Source organism: Bos taurus, chromosome 18, assembly GCF_002263795.3.
Source record: "Bos taurus isolate L1 Dominette 01449 registration number 42190680 breed Hereford chromosome 18, ARS-UCD2.0, whole genome shotgun sequence".
Classification (NCBI taxonomy): domain Eukaryota; kingdom Metazoa; phylum Chordata; class Mammalia; order Artiodactyla; family Bovidae; genus Bos; species Bos taurus.
The window spans coordinates 34675066-34690630 of record NC_037345.1 but is presented as its reverse complement, the minus strand read 5'-3'; the positions used below and the strand labels follow the sequence as shown (position 1 = coordinate 34690630).

Sequence of the window (15565 nt, the reverse complement as noted above, 5' to 3'; positions counted from 1 at the left end):
GCGGTATGCCCAGGTTGCAAGAGAGACCAGAGAGTGAGGAGTCTGAATGCAGCACCAAGACCTCACCCAGTAGACAAGTGAGCATGGCGTGTGGATGTCCTGAGAGGTGCACTAGAGACAGTGAAAAAAAAAAAGCCAGGTGTTCTGCAGCCCAGGCAACTTTGTAGCAGCTCTCCTTGACTGAGTGAGCAGCGCAGGCTCAGCCCAGCAGAGAGAAGCCAGAGTGCTCCCTCCCTCCAAGGACTCAAATCAAGAAACCATCCACTTCACCCAACTGTTTCACAGATGGACACAAATTCAGGGCAAGTCAACGTGTCTTTATTAAGGACTGTCTCTGTGGCCAGGCTTTGAAGGGGCCCTGGGAAAAATCGGTATGGAAAGGGGAGAAGATCCCCAGCTGTCAAAGCATCACTCCTTATAACATATAACCTGCCCAAGGCCTCAGTCCAATGTGAAAAGGCATAAGGTTGAGCAGGATGAATGACGAACGGCAAACTGTTTGCAATGGCGGGGCAGTGGCAATCTGGGTGGACTTCCCATAAGAAGTGGCTTGAAGTTGACCTTGATGGGTGGGAGGATTTGGAGAAGGAAGAGAAGCATTTATTCTGAGTCTGGGTAGCTGGGCAGAATCTGGCAGAAAGGGCCTGGACTAATCCAATGGTCAGTGAGATAGCTGGACATCATGGGATGTCAGGCTGAAGAGGGTGATTCTGGGCCCCAAACAGGCTAAGGCTCTGTCATGGAAGGAATAGGGACCCTCTGCAGGACCTGGACTGGGGAGGGCCGGATGCTTGTCCCAGATATGTCCATGGCCAGTCTTCCCAAAGCCTGAGTGGTGGGACAATCCCTAAGGCTCCTTCCTGCAGAGCCACCCTCAGAATTGCCTGGCTTTTCAGGTCCTTAATTCTGATGCAGCCTCTTCCAAAAGGCCATCTTCTCCTCCCTGAGCATCACACCCACCCTTGTGGTTAAATCCAGCTGCAGGTACTTCTCATCCTTGTTGTAGCGTGGCCAGTAGGGCAGCTTCCCACCATTGGGGTTTCTGCCCGGGAGGAAGGAGAGAGGATTATTTGAGCTCATCTTCATCTTGCCTCCTTCTGTTACTTTTCCCTCATTCACTTTCCCTTTGGGAGGTAGGGTTCAAGAAGGCCTTACAGAGATGATATTTAGACAGATCTTTAAGAAAGAGGAGGAAAAGAGTGGTGGGAGGGGACTTCGAGGCAGAGGGAACTGTATGTGCAAAGGGTTGGAGGTATGAAAGCCTAGGGCTTTTGGAAGAAAGCACAAGTACAGGGTTAGGTGAAAATATACAGTGTGTGAAGAGAATAGGTGTGGAGAGGAGATGAAACAGGAAGGATTTTGAAGACTTTTGTTCCAAGTGAAGGGGGTGGGACTTTACCTGGGAACAAAGGGAAGCCATGAAGTTTTAAGTGGGTGATTTGGTCAAATGATATTTCAGAAAGATCCCTTGAGTGTCATCAGGAGGATGGAGAGAAAGGAGAGAGAATGTGGAGATGGAAACTAGTTGCAAGACTAGCCAAAGCTCAGCTGAGAAGTCATCTCTGCCAGGAAGCCACCCCTGCCCACCCCAGTTGGTCAGACACCTCCTCTATGCTCTCATAGTGCCTTCTGCTCCCCCAACACAATTCTCATCATGCCAGATGGTAATTTAATATTTTTGTTAACCATTAACAGGCCACTGGCAGATGGGGATCATGTCTATGATACCCTTGAATTCCAGCTCCCAGTACTGAACTGGCCACATAAAAACACATTGACTGTGGAATGCTTGAGTGAATGAAGGATGTGGTCATGGGACAAAGAGAGGTACATTCTAGGGACATTTAGGCCCGGGTGCCTTTTCTATGGGACACACAAGGACAAATATCTGAAACAGCTGACCATTGGGTCTAGCGCTGGTAGGAAGACCACCCGCACCTGTTGGGGGATCAGACTCACCCTGTGCGAGCAAAGTTGGCCCAGTATTTCATCATCTGGAGGCTCAGTGCCTTCTCCTTGTTTGAGGAATGGCCTGGAGGCAGAATGGAAGGTGGTGTTTAGAACAGAGCATGGGGTGGGGACATCCCACCCCACTGCTTCCATGCTGGGAGGCTTTCATTTGGGAGAGCATTCCAGATTAAGAATTTGCTAGCTAACTCCCTGTGGTCAGCCAGGGGTCAGAACACAAAGATGGAGAAATTAGACACCCAGCGGGGAGTCACGTGGGGCTTAGGCACCTTTGGAGAAAGGACTTCCGAAGATGAAGCCGATCTCATCTCCGTGGTCTGCCCCATCAGTGCGGGGTTTTACGATAGTGCCAGGAGCGTAGTGCTCAAACTCATACAGGTAGACAGGGAAGCCAGCATCTAGGAACAAGGAACCCAATGAGGGCTGCTGAAAAAGTCTCAGCCCGGGCTTCTCATTCACCCCACGCATCCCACCCACCTGCATTAAGCAGGGGAAAGAGCCTGGGCTTCAGAACCCAGGGAGCAGATTCGAATCCTACCTACACTACTCATTAGCCATGTGACCTGGGGCAAGACACCCAACCTCTCAGAGCTGCAAGTCCTCATCTGCAGACTAGGGACGGGAAAACAGTTCATGGGATTGTGGTAAGCCTTCCTCTTCCTTCCACTGAACCTCTCCTCTCTCTATTTGGCACTTAAGGTTCTTCAGTGTCTACCTTCTCCAGCCCCTCCTTTGACCTCTCACCCATGTGTTGCCCAAGCCTGAGTCAGCCTAGGAAGGATCTCCAAGATACCCCTATAGAGGCCTGTCCTTGCAGCCAGGAGACCTTCCCTGACCACCCTAGGCTGTTTCCTCTGGGCTGGCCTTGGCCTTGGCCTTGCCCTCCTCAGCCCTAAGGAACAGCCTCTCTTCTCTGCAGTTGACAGTATGCTGCCTCTTCTGTGGCCACTTGGAATTCTACATCAGCCCAGAGGTACAGAGAGGGTGAGTGAGTGATTGATCAGCCCAGTGGCAAGCAGCACCAGTGGACAGGGTGTGGCCACTCTTGAGGACCCCACATACTGTGGTGGTAGTGGGCAGCCTGCAGTGTGGAGTACACAAAGGTAGCATCCGCTGCTAGGTCCATCACATGTTTTTGTAGCATCTTCTGGTCATGGTCATCCACATCACGCAGGTACTCCTCCATCACCAGTGGTAACTGCTCCTTGGTGACATTCTAGGTGGGGAAGTCACACCCACCCTGAGGTGTGGGGTGTCAGCTGGGTCAGAGGTAGGCACACCGGTGACTTGAATCTAGGCTTGGAACCCCCAGGAGTTTTTGGCCTGGGTGTGGGGGGATGAGGAGCCTCCTGGGAAGGTCTCCCCCTTTGACAATTCTTACCCCAGTGTTTTAGCTGCATAAGAACTGCCTGCTGTGTCCCAGAGGAAGTCTGGAGAGCCTTGCCCAGCAGCAGCCACCTGATCCCATGCAAAACCCCATGCCCCCTCAAGGAATATCTCTGTCCAGGCTGGGAGCCCTTTGTGAAGAGCAGCTACTAGGTAAAAATAGGGAGGCTGCCTTGTCCTACCAAACAGAGCAGACGTGACAGCACGGCCCCTCACCAACAGGGTGCTGGTACTCCAGAGCAGCTTGGCGATGGTTTCTTTCCTTAGATGGCTCATCGGGAACTTCATGATCTGCTCCACAAGGCAAGGGCCCAGGTGTAGGCCAGGCCCAAACATTAGGAAGGATTCCAGCTGTGCTACATCAGGCCCCAAGGCTCTTCTCAGAGCAGAAGTGCCCATGACCTTTTCCCACACTCCTGCTCCCAATGTCTCCTTCGCTAACTTGGTTTGGAGCTCCAGTGGGGGCTGGGAGGGCCCTCCTGTGCTCGGGCATCTGCCCTGATCCACCCAGGGAGCAAGGGAGGGACCCAGGACGTACAGCCACCTGGAGGGGAACGAATGGATATGAGGACCCATTCACACTATGAGCTAAAGATTTGGGGCCCCCAAACCTCCAAGAGACTACACTTCTCTCCCTCTCATCATTCCTGTACAGTTCTCACTGCACAGGGACTGCAGGAGGCTCCAAGCTCTTGGGCATCCCCAGAGAGACCTCTGGGATCTGACCTGGTACTCAGCACTGCTCAAGAGGCATCCTCTCCTACCCCTACTGTGATGGGCATCCCTCCTCTTCACTTACAAAAGGCAAGAGCCAGTTGAACTCCAGATTGTTGACACCCAAAAGGTAAGGCACAGGTGCAACCTGCCCTTGAGTCAGAAGCACAATAGGGTTGTCTTGGAACACTACACCGTCCACCACGGGGCTCATGAACCACACAACCTATAAGGCAAGGGGGTTTCCAGCCAATCCTCTCACTTACCCTCCTAGGACCCCGTTGGTCTAAGACACCAGCTCAGCAAGTTCCAGAAATTACTCTAGCTATATGCGCTTTGACTGGGAAAAGGCTGGGGCTTAGTCAACCTGGTGTGAGAGAGGACCAGCCACAGGCAGGACCAGGCTACTCAGACTCAGGATTCCCCCATTTCCCACCCCTCAGCTGACACCAAGAGGTATTCACATAGCGCATTCTCTCATCTCTTGAAAATCTTTGCTAAGACTTCTCTTTTCCTTCTATTTAAAATCCTACCCTTCCCAACATGCCCAACCTCCTGACTCTCCTCCTTTTGTTTCCATTAACTTATCACCTCCTAAAGAAGTGACTAATTCATTTATTTATAGTGTTTATTGTCTGCCCCTAGTGGAACATCAGCCCTGTGAAGGAATTTTGGCCTGAGTATCCTAAGTGTCTGGCTCACAGGAGATGTTCAGACAGAATGGGGTCTGCTCACCTTTTGAGGGTCTTCCTGGGAGTGCAGTTTGAAGAATCTCTGTGGGAAGAGAAGAGAATGGGACTAAAGGGAATCTTCTGAGGCATGGTGCCTGGGGCGGCTGGGTACCAGGTCAGAAGGATGCAGGCAGCTGGATCAGAGGCCGGAAGGAAGTTCTACCTACCATCTTCTGGGAAACACGCATCACCTCAGCCCCCGATAGTGTTCTCAGGCAGTCTACCAGAATCTTTGTGCTGTTGTGATTGCAGCCTGCCAGCTGGGCAATCTTCTGTGAAGAGAAGAGGTGCTTGAGTGTGTGCCCATCCTGCCTCCCTTGCTGAACCTTAGGAGAGAGGAGACACTCACCTTGGCCACCTTCAGTGGATCAGGAGTGATGAAGTTTTGGAATACTGCAGTGCCACTCTGGGAAATGGCCCGATGGAAGAGACCCCGGGCTAGGGATGATGTCATCTGCAGGGGTGGGGGGAGTGGCAGCCATGACATGCACAAATGGGGACCACTTGGGCAGTTTGGGGTGCCTTTCTGGCCTGGCTAGGCTGCTTGAAGGGGCCCAGAGAGGGCAGAAGCAAGGAGGGAGACAGGAGTTCTGGGTTGGAGTCCTAAATCTAGAGCCTGTGCCTTCTACTCTCTGGGCATCCATGTCCTGGTCTGTGGAATGGCCCCAGGGTTCCCCCAGGGCATCTGGTGCTGTTGCAGTGGTTCTGTTGTTGTAACAAACCAAAAGGGCCTCCCCTCTGCTACTGGGCTAGGAATATGGGAAGGGGACCCTATGGTTCCCATGACCCCAATTACCTGCACTGATAGCTCTTAGCTTTCCCCTGCTACCCAGGTTGGAGAGAACAACCATATATGGGACCCCCATCCTATCCCCTGGGCACCTCAGACTTCATGTGCCCCAAACTTGCTCCAGCCACTCCCCATCTGGGTGTTGTCCCTTACCCACATCATCCACCTGGGCCTTCCCTCTCTCCTCCAGTCATCTGCATGCTGCAATTGGCCCTGTCCTGACTATTTGACCTCCTGCATTGCTCCTCTACTGTCCATCCTTCCTGCTTCTTTTTCAGAACTAGCCCCCATTAGATATAACATCCCTCACCCCAAGGTGGACTCCAAGCCTCTGTTTGTGCTTCATTTTAACCCAGATCCAGCAGACAGAGCCAACTCTAAAGGCACATCTGATTGTGTCACGCCCCTGCTTAAAGTCTTTGCCTGCTCTCCAATGCATTTTCAATAAAGTTGCTTAACTTCTCTGGGCCTCACTTTCTTCCTCTGTAGAGTGGAGAACACTTCTCTTTTTGTAGAGTGCAGAAAGGGAATACTCCCCTTTTTGGATTGTTGAGGTAATTCAGTGAATGAATACACGTTAAGTGCTTAGAAAAGTGACTGGCACACGGAATGTGCTCAAGTGTTTGAGTGTTATTACTGTGGCCCATGAGGTCCTGTGTGATGTGGTCCCCGCTGACTGCCCAGCCACATGACCCTCACAGGGCACCTGACCTACCCTCAAACTCTAGGTCAGCAGTACCCCAGAAGTCAGGGGCAAAGCCCAGTCTCTAACCTAGGCCTGACTCGTATGCCTGATCTGTGGCCCCAACCCTGCCCAGAGGGCACATAGTGGTCTCTGTTTCGGGCATAGACCTCTGGGGGAATGTGGAGAGGCAGGAAGTGCTGGATGATCTTTCTGGCCCACCACATTCATAGACTTAGCATTGCCCTTTCTGGGCTGGCTTGGTTTCCTCCCTGAATGGAACAGATATCCTTGACTGTGAGGCGTGGTACCCATGGCAGTGGTGAGGGCAGGTCTGTGGATTGGAATGTTCTTGTATACCCAAATCTGCACAAGTATATGTGCAGAACCCGTGGGCCACGCGGTCCTGCGACTGTGCTTAGGTCTATCTGGGCATTGCACTCACCAGTCCCGAGATGCACATGGCCCCTGATGACTGGCCGAACAAAGTCACACAGCCTGGGTCTCCACCGAAGGCTTCGATGTTCTTCTGCACCCAGCGCAGAGCCGCAATCTGGTCCAGCAGGGCCCAGTTCCCGCGCGCTTGGCTGTCGCCAGTGCTGAGAGCGCGGGGCTCACTATCAGGGTCAGGAGCCCCGCGCCTTGTTCCGCCCTGTCCCTCAGAGACTGGGTCTAACCACCGCATCTCCTTCCTTATAATTGGGCGCCGCCCCCATTGAGCGGTAGCGAGCACCTACCTGTCTGCTCCAAGCATTACACCTGCCACGCCCCTCACGAGGACACGCCCCCATAGACCACGCCCCTTTCTTCCACCCAATCCTCACCTCCTCCGCCCTTAGCCCAAGAGCCGAGGAGGCCCCGCCCCTGATCCCAGGCGTGGGTTTCCGGTCCCGCCCACCTGAGGAAGCCCAAGATGCCGAGCCTGTGCTGCAGAACCACGACCACCACTTTCTCCCGGGCAGCCAATTCGGAGCCATCGTACGTGGAAGCGGAACCCACGAGGAAGGCGCCTCCTGGGAACCAGATCATCACCTGGGCGAGAAAGGCTGAGGCCTGAGCGGGACAGTGGGGTGCTTGAATGGTGGGTGGTTGAAGGCTGAGTACTCACGGGCTGCAGAGGGTCCCCGCGCGCTCGCACTGGCGCGTGCACATTCAGGTACAGACAGTCCTCACTGAAGTGCAGCCATTTATATCGTTTGTGTGTGTTGAAATACATGGAAGTGACCTGCCCCCAGGACTCCTGGAGGCACCTGTGGACACGATGTGAGTTGGGGTCCGGCACCGTGGTGATACTGGGGAGATTGGTTTCAACCCAGGTTCCAATAGTGAGGGACTAGAACCCAAAACAAAATTTAGGCAGTGTGTGTGTGTGTGTGTGTGTCCTTGTCCTAGCAGTCTCCACTAACATTAGGTCCAGGGGTGAGGGGCAGGTTGGCATTCCCTGCCTTGCGCCTTGGTGTGCCTCTTCCCAAGGAAGGAAGCAGTTCCCTGCTCCTGTTGGAGACCTGTTGGTGCTGTCAAGCTAGAAACCTGGATGCCCTGAGCAAACTCCTTTCTTACCTGCCCTGTCCTCCCCTCAGTCTCTATTCTGACTCCAAAACAGCTTTTGAGTAGGCCCCCTCTGTTCACTTCAAGGCTGCTGCCCTGTGAAAGCCACCATCACCCTGGCCAGGACTCTGCCCCTGCCTCTTCACCTCCCCTCCAACTCATCCTCCACTCCCTGGCTGGAAAGATTGACAGACAACACAAATCTGACCATGTCACTCCCCTCCTTATTACCTTCCCTAGTTCCTTCTGCCCCCAGGATAAAGTCTAGGTTCACCCACATTGACCTAGGCTCTCCTTCCCATTTAGTCATTTCCTCCCAGTCACTCTTTGCTCCAAATACAGAGGACCTCTTGCCTCCCACCTCCTAGCTCCCATGCCTCTATTCTCTCTACCAAATGCCTTCTCCTCTGCCCAGCAAGCTCCTACTCACATTTAAGGTCCAGCTTATGTGTGTCTCTGCTGGGCACTTTCCCCTCTGGGCTTCCCAAACCTCTATACACCACTAACTACAATACTGGCCTGGAGTAATTTTGATTGGTTGTTTTTGCTTCCAAAGGGTAGGGATGGAGATGTGTTCATCTGATTCCTGGCACTTGGCCCTGTGCATATGCACTGTATAGATCTTGGGCTGTCAGGCCATCTTGCCTTCCCTCCATGCTGGCCCAGCCCTGGAGATGGCTATTCTTATAACAGGTGGGGCTGGGCGCATTTGACTGGATGCAGGAACCCTGTCTACCTACTCCTCTGTTCCCTTCTCTTGTCCCAGCCTGTCTTCACTATGTGTATGTGAGTTTTTGTAGGTGTAATTCATCTCCACCTCCCTAACCCTAGATCATCACCTGTTCCTTTTCAGTCCTTCCCCACAGCACTTCAACATACCTTGGTCCAAACCTATCCTCTACTACCCACCTTCTCCAGCAACTAATCTCTCTCTCTCTTCCCCTCAAGGCCAAACTTTTCAATAGATTTTCTTTCCCTCCACACCTACCACCTTGTCCAAGATCACCAGTAGGCAACTTGTCTCTCTCTATATAGATTGTCTTTGCTTGACTTCTCAGCAGCAGCTAATGTTGGTGTTAGTATCAGTTCAGTTCAGGAGCTCAGTCGTATCCGACTCTGCAACCCCATGGACTGCAGCACGCCAGGCCTCCCTGTCCATCACCAACTTCCGGAATTTACTCACACTCATGTCCATTGAGTCAGTGATGCCATACAACCATCTCGTCCTCTGTCGTCCCCTTCTCCTCCCGCCTTCAATCTTTCCCAGCATCAGGGTCTTTCCCAATGAGTTGGTTCTTCACATCAGGTGGCTAAAGTATTGGAGTTTCAGCTTCAGCATAAGTCCTTCCAATGAATACTCAGGACTGATTTCCTTTAGGATGGACTGGTTGGATCTACTTGCAGTCCAAGGGACTCTCAAGAATCTTCTCCAACACCACACTTCAAAAGCATCAATTCTTCAGCGCTCAGCTTTCTTTATGCTGTCCAATAAATCACATCCAGCATCCCAGCAGGAAGGCCAGGGCTCTTAGAGCCTAGAACTGGGGTTATAAGCATTTGAGGCCTCTGTCTCCAACCTGCCACTAAAGCCATTCCTGTCAAAGTCACCAATGACTTCCATCTTGCTAAATCTCTCCCATCATCTTACTTGCCCTGATAGCCCCTCTGTATGGTTGACCATTCTCTGCTTCTTCAGAGCTTTCCTTCTCTGTTGTGGTTCAGTCACCAAGTCATGTCTTATTCTTTGTGACCCTGTGGACTACAGTACCTCTACTGTCTCCCAAAGTTTGTTCAAATTCATGCCCATCGAGTCGGTGATACCATCCAACCATCTCATCCTCTGCCACCTGACTTCCTTCTCTAGGCTTCTGCAATCCCACTGTCCTGGTTTTCCTGCCACCTCATGGGTGACTCCTTCTCTTCTTTCTGGCCTAAGTAGGACAATGCCCCAGGCCTCAATCCTCATTTCTCTTTTCAGTCTGATTTTTCTTTCCTGAGCTGATGTCCGTCAGGCCTAGGGCTTCACACCACTGACATTCTGATGACTAGTCTCCTTCCAGCTCCCTTTGTCCAAACCATCTATTCCACATCTCCACATGGATATCTATTAGACATGCCAAACTTAACATACCCCAAAATGAACTCTTGTTTTGCCCAAACCTGCTCTTGCCCTAGTCTTCTCCATTTAGGTAAATTGTGCCTCTATTCGCCTTGCTACTCTGCCCCCAAACTAGTCATTATCCTTGATTATTCTTCTTTCCTTGTGACTCACATCCAATTCTCCAGAAAATCCTGTCAGTGTTACCTTCAAAATAAATCTGGAGCCTGACTCTCCCACTCACCTCCACTGTAACTACCCTGGCCAAAGCCACCATCTCTGCAAGACCTTTCTTTCTCCCTGTTCTCCCCTTAATTACCACCCCACAATCTGTTCTAAGTTATCCACAAATTTGTACACCTGGCACTCTGTGTTCCAAACAGCCAGTGGCCAATATTCCCACAACTGACACCCAGATGTTTATGCAAGGGACACCCCAATCTCAAAACTCCTGATCCTCAGTGTTCCAACAACGGTTTTTTCATGTTCTGTCACCTGATCCATGGAGTTCCGAATAACAGTCACACAATGTTCAGAATGCCTAGGCTTCTCTCAGTGATGGCCAGTAGTTTAACAACCAACACCCCAGTGTTCCAGTAACAGTAAATCATGTTCTAACAGTGGACATCCTGTCTTTTAACAACTAGATACCCAAGTAGTTGTAGTTTTTTATATCACCTGACACCCAGGTTCTCATAGTAGACATTTTTCTAAATCCAGTAATTTATCCAACCAATGCTGAACAGTGTTAATGTTCATCATAGAATGTTCTGGACAGTGTGTTACTCAATGGTCTGAGTGAACAGTAAATATATTTGTTCTTGGTAAACTGCCAAGCCCAGTGCTTCAAAGGGCAGTCATTGTCCCAACATGCTCATGTGATTCAGGCCCAGCTAGGGGTTGCATTAAGACCCTGGGACATTGAAACTGCAACTGAGTCCAGGTTTCCCCATATTCTGCAGTGAAGGGCTGGGGGTGACATGTGGGCTTCTTAGGCTCAAGCACCAAGGAAGAGGGAAGAGCTCAGGGTTCTCTGTGTATGTACTGTTCCTCACACACATTTAGGAAAACAGCTTCCCAGTGGGTCCTGGGGGCACAGTCAGTATGCACCTCCTCTTTGCCTGGAGCTTTCCCACAAGAGAATAAAAAACAGCCTTATCAGTGCCTTAAATACCATCTAGACCAGCTGCTTCATTATATAGGTTTGGAAACTGAGGCCCAGAATGGTCCCCAGGCTTGCCTGTGGCCACACAGTGCACTCTTCAGTGAGTTGTTCAAACCCTGGCCCAGAAGCGGGCATGGGTTCACTGCCTTGCTTGGGATCTGCCCACCACCCAGCCCACAGTCCTCTGGTTCTTACACAGGGGCGTAGGTGGTAGCATCTCTGATTCCTTCCCAGGGCTCTGGGGGTTCTGGGGCAGCGAATCTGTGGGCACCCACAGGAGGTTTGGAGAAGGGAACTCCTAGGAAGACATTGATGGGCGTCTTCCCCACGTGTATCTGCTTTCCTCGGAGTGTCCCATATTTGGTATCCGCTAGAGGCTCCTTGGTGTGCAAGGCACCTAGAAAGAGAAGAGAAGGGTCACCCTGGACATCAGAAACACCTTGACCCATCTGCCACAGCACCAGCTTGAAACTTTTCACTTGTGTCATTGCCTACTTCTTTTGTGTTCCTCTTAGGAATTTTATCTAGTGTATTTGATTTAAGGTATCAAAGCTATGTTTCTTTGTTTGTTTTTCCCCTTCCGGAAGCACCCCTGTCATTTCTTTCTCTTCCGCCCCCTTTATCAAAACTAAATTTTTCAGGAATTTCCTAATGGTCCAGTGGCTAGAACTCTGTACTCTTACTGCCAAGGGCCCAGGCTCAATCCCTGGCTGGGGAACTAAGATCTCACAAGCCACATGGTCAAAAAACAAAACAAAAAGCTGAATTTTTCTGTGCCCTGGTTCCCTGGGGGCTCACCCTACGGAGATGACAGAAAGCAAATCTAATCAAAATATTATCGAACTTGATTGGGCATTAGAATCCTCTGGAGAAATCATCAGGAAATTCAGATTCCTAGGTCCCATTCTACATCCTCTGAAAGATAATCTCAGGTGGCATCAGGAAATTAGATTTTCAACCCCTTCTAGAAGATTTTGCTGCAACTCATTTTTCAAATAGCATTGATACAGCTGAATGCCAAAGAATTGATGCTTTCGAGCTGTGGAGCTGGAGAAGACTCTTGAGAATCCCTTGGACTGCAAGGAGATCAAACCAGTCAATCCTAAAGGAAATCAACCCTGAATGTTCATTGGAAGGACTGATGCTGAGCTGAAGCTCCAATACTTTGGTCACCTGATGTCAAGAGCTGACTCATTAGAAAAGACCTGATGCTGGTAAAGACTAAAAGCAATAGAAGAAGAGGGTGGCAGAGGATGAGGTGGTTAAATAGCATCACTGACTCAATGGACATGAATTTGAGCAAACTCTGGGAGACAGTGGAGGACAGAGGAGCCTGGCGTGCTGCAGTCAGGCAGCAAAGAGGGATGGAAAAGAGTTGGACATGACTGAGCAACTGAACAATTGGTGTGATAAGAACACACCCTCACACCCCAGCTGCAGGTGGCCTCTCTGCCCACGTACCCAGGTTTTACATGAGCAATATCTGGGCACAAAGAACTGGCTGCAATAGTGACCCCTCAAACATGGAGGTATGCCAGTGGGGGCAAGGGACCATCTCACACCTCCTCTGTGTGTGTGTGTCGTCCCTTGCAACTTACAAGGCCCTTTCACATGGTCCTCTCATGTAGGCTTCTCAGTGGCCCTTGGAGGAGCAGGGTGGGGCCTTGAGGCCCAGAGATGGTTAGTGACCAGCTTGAGATCTCATAGGACAGAGCCAGGAGGTCAAGACCTATTGTATTACTCAGATTTGCCCTGAATTATGGGTCCACTCATGATTGAATAGCTGTTGACTATGACTGACTGATCTTTTATTATAGCTTGGCACTCTGCCAAACACTTTTATGCTCTCTCACCTCATCTGCCTAAAAAAATTTATGAGGTAACTGTTTTGTATTTTCCTACTACACAAATGTGGAAATGGAGGTTCAAAGGGGTATATAACTTGTCCAAGGTGACACAGACTGTCTCACATCAGAGCTCTGCTTTAAACAATAATGTTTTACTGTCCTCACTCCAGCCTCTAGAAGCACCTAAGCATGTGACAGAGTGCTCTAAACCCCTGAATCAGAGCTGACGAGGAGTGCTCCCGGTCCTAACTCTGCTACCCCGAGGCAATACGTAAGCACTTATGAAAACAATATTCCATGTTTTTAGAAGTCATAAAACACTAATTAAAACCAAGAGTTACAATTTCTACCTAATAAAAACAATGGCACCTCGACTTCCCTGGCAGTTCAGTGGTTAAGACTCTGTGCTTCCAATGCAGGGAGGTGTTGTTCCATCCCTGGTCAAGGAACTAAGGTCCCACATGCCTCGCAGTCAAAAAACCGAAAAGATGAAACAGGAGCAATATTGTAACAGATTCAGTAAAGACTTGAAAAATGGTCCACATCCAAAAAAAGAGAAATCTTTAAAAAATGATAGCACCCAATTCTGGCAAAGATGCAATGAGAAGGACACTCTCATATGCTGTTGGTGGAAGATAAATTGACACACCACCTTGAAAAAATAATTTGGCAAAATGTATAAGAGGCATAAAATGTTCACATGCTTTGACTCAGTAATTCCACTCTTGGTCCACCCTTATGAAAATAGTCAGAAATGCATTAAAATAACGACTTTATGAACCACAGTCATACTTGCCATAGTGAGGACAAGAAGCATTATTTGTATCTGGGGATCAGGAAAAGTAAATGTAATTATGAACTCAAGTTATAAACTGTTTATGCACGACCTTAAGTGAAAAAAAAAAGAATAAAATTGTTTAAGTGCTTATATCACAACTATATACAAATATGCAATGAAAAGACTAACAATGTGCCAGAATGCCAAAAGTTGTTTTAGCAAAGTTTCAAGTTAAAAAAATTTTTTAATGTGGGGACTTCCCTGGCGGTCCAGTGGTTAAGACTTTCCACTTCCACTGCAGAGGGCTCAGGTTTGATCCCTAGCTGGGGAGCTAAGTTCCTGCATGTAACGAAGAAAAAAAAATTAATGTGTTAATATGGGCAAAACTAAATTATGATAGCCATCAGAATGGTGGTGGTTATTTTGAGGATATGACTGGGAAGGTACATGTCAGATGTTGGAAATATTCTAGATCTTTTTTTGTTTTTTTGGCCTTGCCTCATGTTATGTGGGATCTTAGTTCCCTGACCAGGAATGGAACCCACCCCATTGCATTGTTGCACAGAGTCTTAACCATTGGACCACCAGAGAAGTCCTGAAATGTTCTAGATCTTTATCTGGCTGGTGGTTACATGATGATTTTACACACACACACATATAATAACATATATATATACTAATATAGTAAGAATTTTAAATAGTATTAATTATATAAAGAATATAAGTATATAGTCATAAACATAAAGTTACATAAATTATAAGATATATTTTATAAAAATGTAAATATAAATGTCCATGCTCCCAGCTGCCCACCACCCCCATCCACCCAGATCTCTAAATGTCCCTACACTGCTATGCCCAGGAGAGGTTGAATTGGGGGCCTGTCCCTATGGCCTATGTCCCTCTTGAACCAGGGAAGGATGGGGGCTTACCCCAGGCTGTCTGCACCACCAGAAGGAGGGTGAGGCTCAAACACAGAATCCAATTCATTCTCCAGCCAGCCAGCTCCTGCCACAGTCTGGGATGATGTCTACCCCGCAGATGTCAGATGGCAGGTGAGTCTGCGGCGAGCTGGGCAGTCTGACCTTTATCTTCTTTTAGTCATGAATAGAAGGTGAGAGGGTGGGAGAAATTGTAACCAGCTCTCCCATCAGCCCACAGCCTTATCTCTGCCTTGGGGTGATAAGTCACTGTCAATGATCTTGGCTCTTCGAAAAACTGACGAGCCTGTAACCCCTTTGCAGTATGCTCATCTGTGCAGTGGGCTTAAAGTTGAGGTAGTGTGAGTCAAGCACTGAGCACCAGTAGGTACTAAGGTTGGAGCGGAACACCTGAGTGCTTAGTTCTTAGTCCCCAGGTTTCCTCCCTGTGGATTTAAAGGCCTCACTCCCCGCTTCCCCTCCACACATACACAGAGGCTCCCCTCTGGTTTGTGCAGTCTCTTTTACAGACACTCCCTAACCCTTCTCACACATGCTGACTTTCTCAGCCAGGACCATGTGGGTCTGGAAGCAGTCATGATGTGGAAGTCCAGAACTGGGTGATGGTGGTCAGGGGCCCAGGGTAACCAAATAAATATTCAAAACAAAACAAAACTACCCTATCCTTTGACCGAGAAATTTGGTCTGGGAGACCATCCAAAATACACAAAAAAATTGTTTACAGGATGAGTGTCCTATAGCCTTGTTGACAACAGCCTCACCCCAGTAAGACTGTAGGGGATGGGTGAAGAAGGATGTTACACCTACAGAATATAATTTATGCTACACGGTCAGTAATATCATGTTCCATGAGACTCTAGAGTAGCCGATGATTTAGCACTGGTTATGAGCCAGGCTACTGGGCTTGAATCCCAGCA

General features: G+C 49.5%; 1 protein-coding gene across 1 annotated transcript; it reads right to left on the bottom strand.

The window, feature by feature from the left end:
- Window positions 1-296: 296 nt before the first annotated feature.
- On the bottom strand, window positions 297-14760 carry CES4A (carboxylesterase 4A). Its single transcript, NM_001167834.1, has 14 exons — window positions 14640-14760; window positions 11278-11479; window positions 7380-7521; window positions 7170-7303; window positions 6717-6870; window positions 5149-5253; window positions 4967-5071; window positions 4804-4842; window positions 4154-4294; window positions 3571-3645; window positions 3031-3184; window positions 2238-2366; window positions 1960-2032; window positions 297-1042 (listed from the first exon to the last, which is right to left on the bottom strand). The coding sequence occupies exons 1-14, from the start codon at window positions 14695-14697 to the stop codon at window positions 901-903; spliced, it is 1653 nt and encodes a 550-aa protein (NP_001161306.1). The 5' UTR covers window positions 14698-14760; the 3' UTR covers window positions 297-900.
- Window positions 14761-15565: the final 805 nt, after the last annotated feature.

Coding starts and splice junctions, on each gene's coding strand:
- CES4A (NM_001167834.1), bottom strand. CDS start 14,697: ATGAATTGGATTCTGTGTTTGAGCCTCACCCTCCTTCTGGTGGTGCAG. Junction 4,295..4,803: donor CCCAGGAAGACCCTCAAAAG/GTGAGCAGACCC, acceptor CTTGCCTTATAG/GTTGTGTGGTTCATGAGCCC. Junction 2,033..2,237: donor CGGAAGTCCTTTCTCCAAAG/GTGCCTAAGCCC, acceptor TTCTGCCTCCAG/GCCATTCCTCAAACAAGGAG.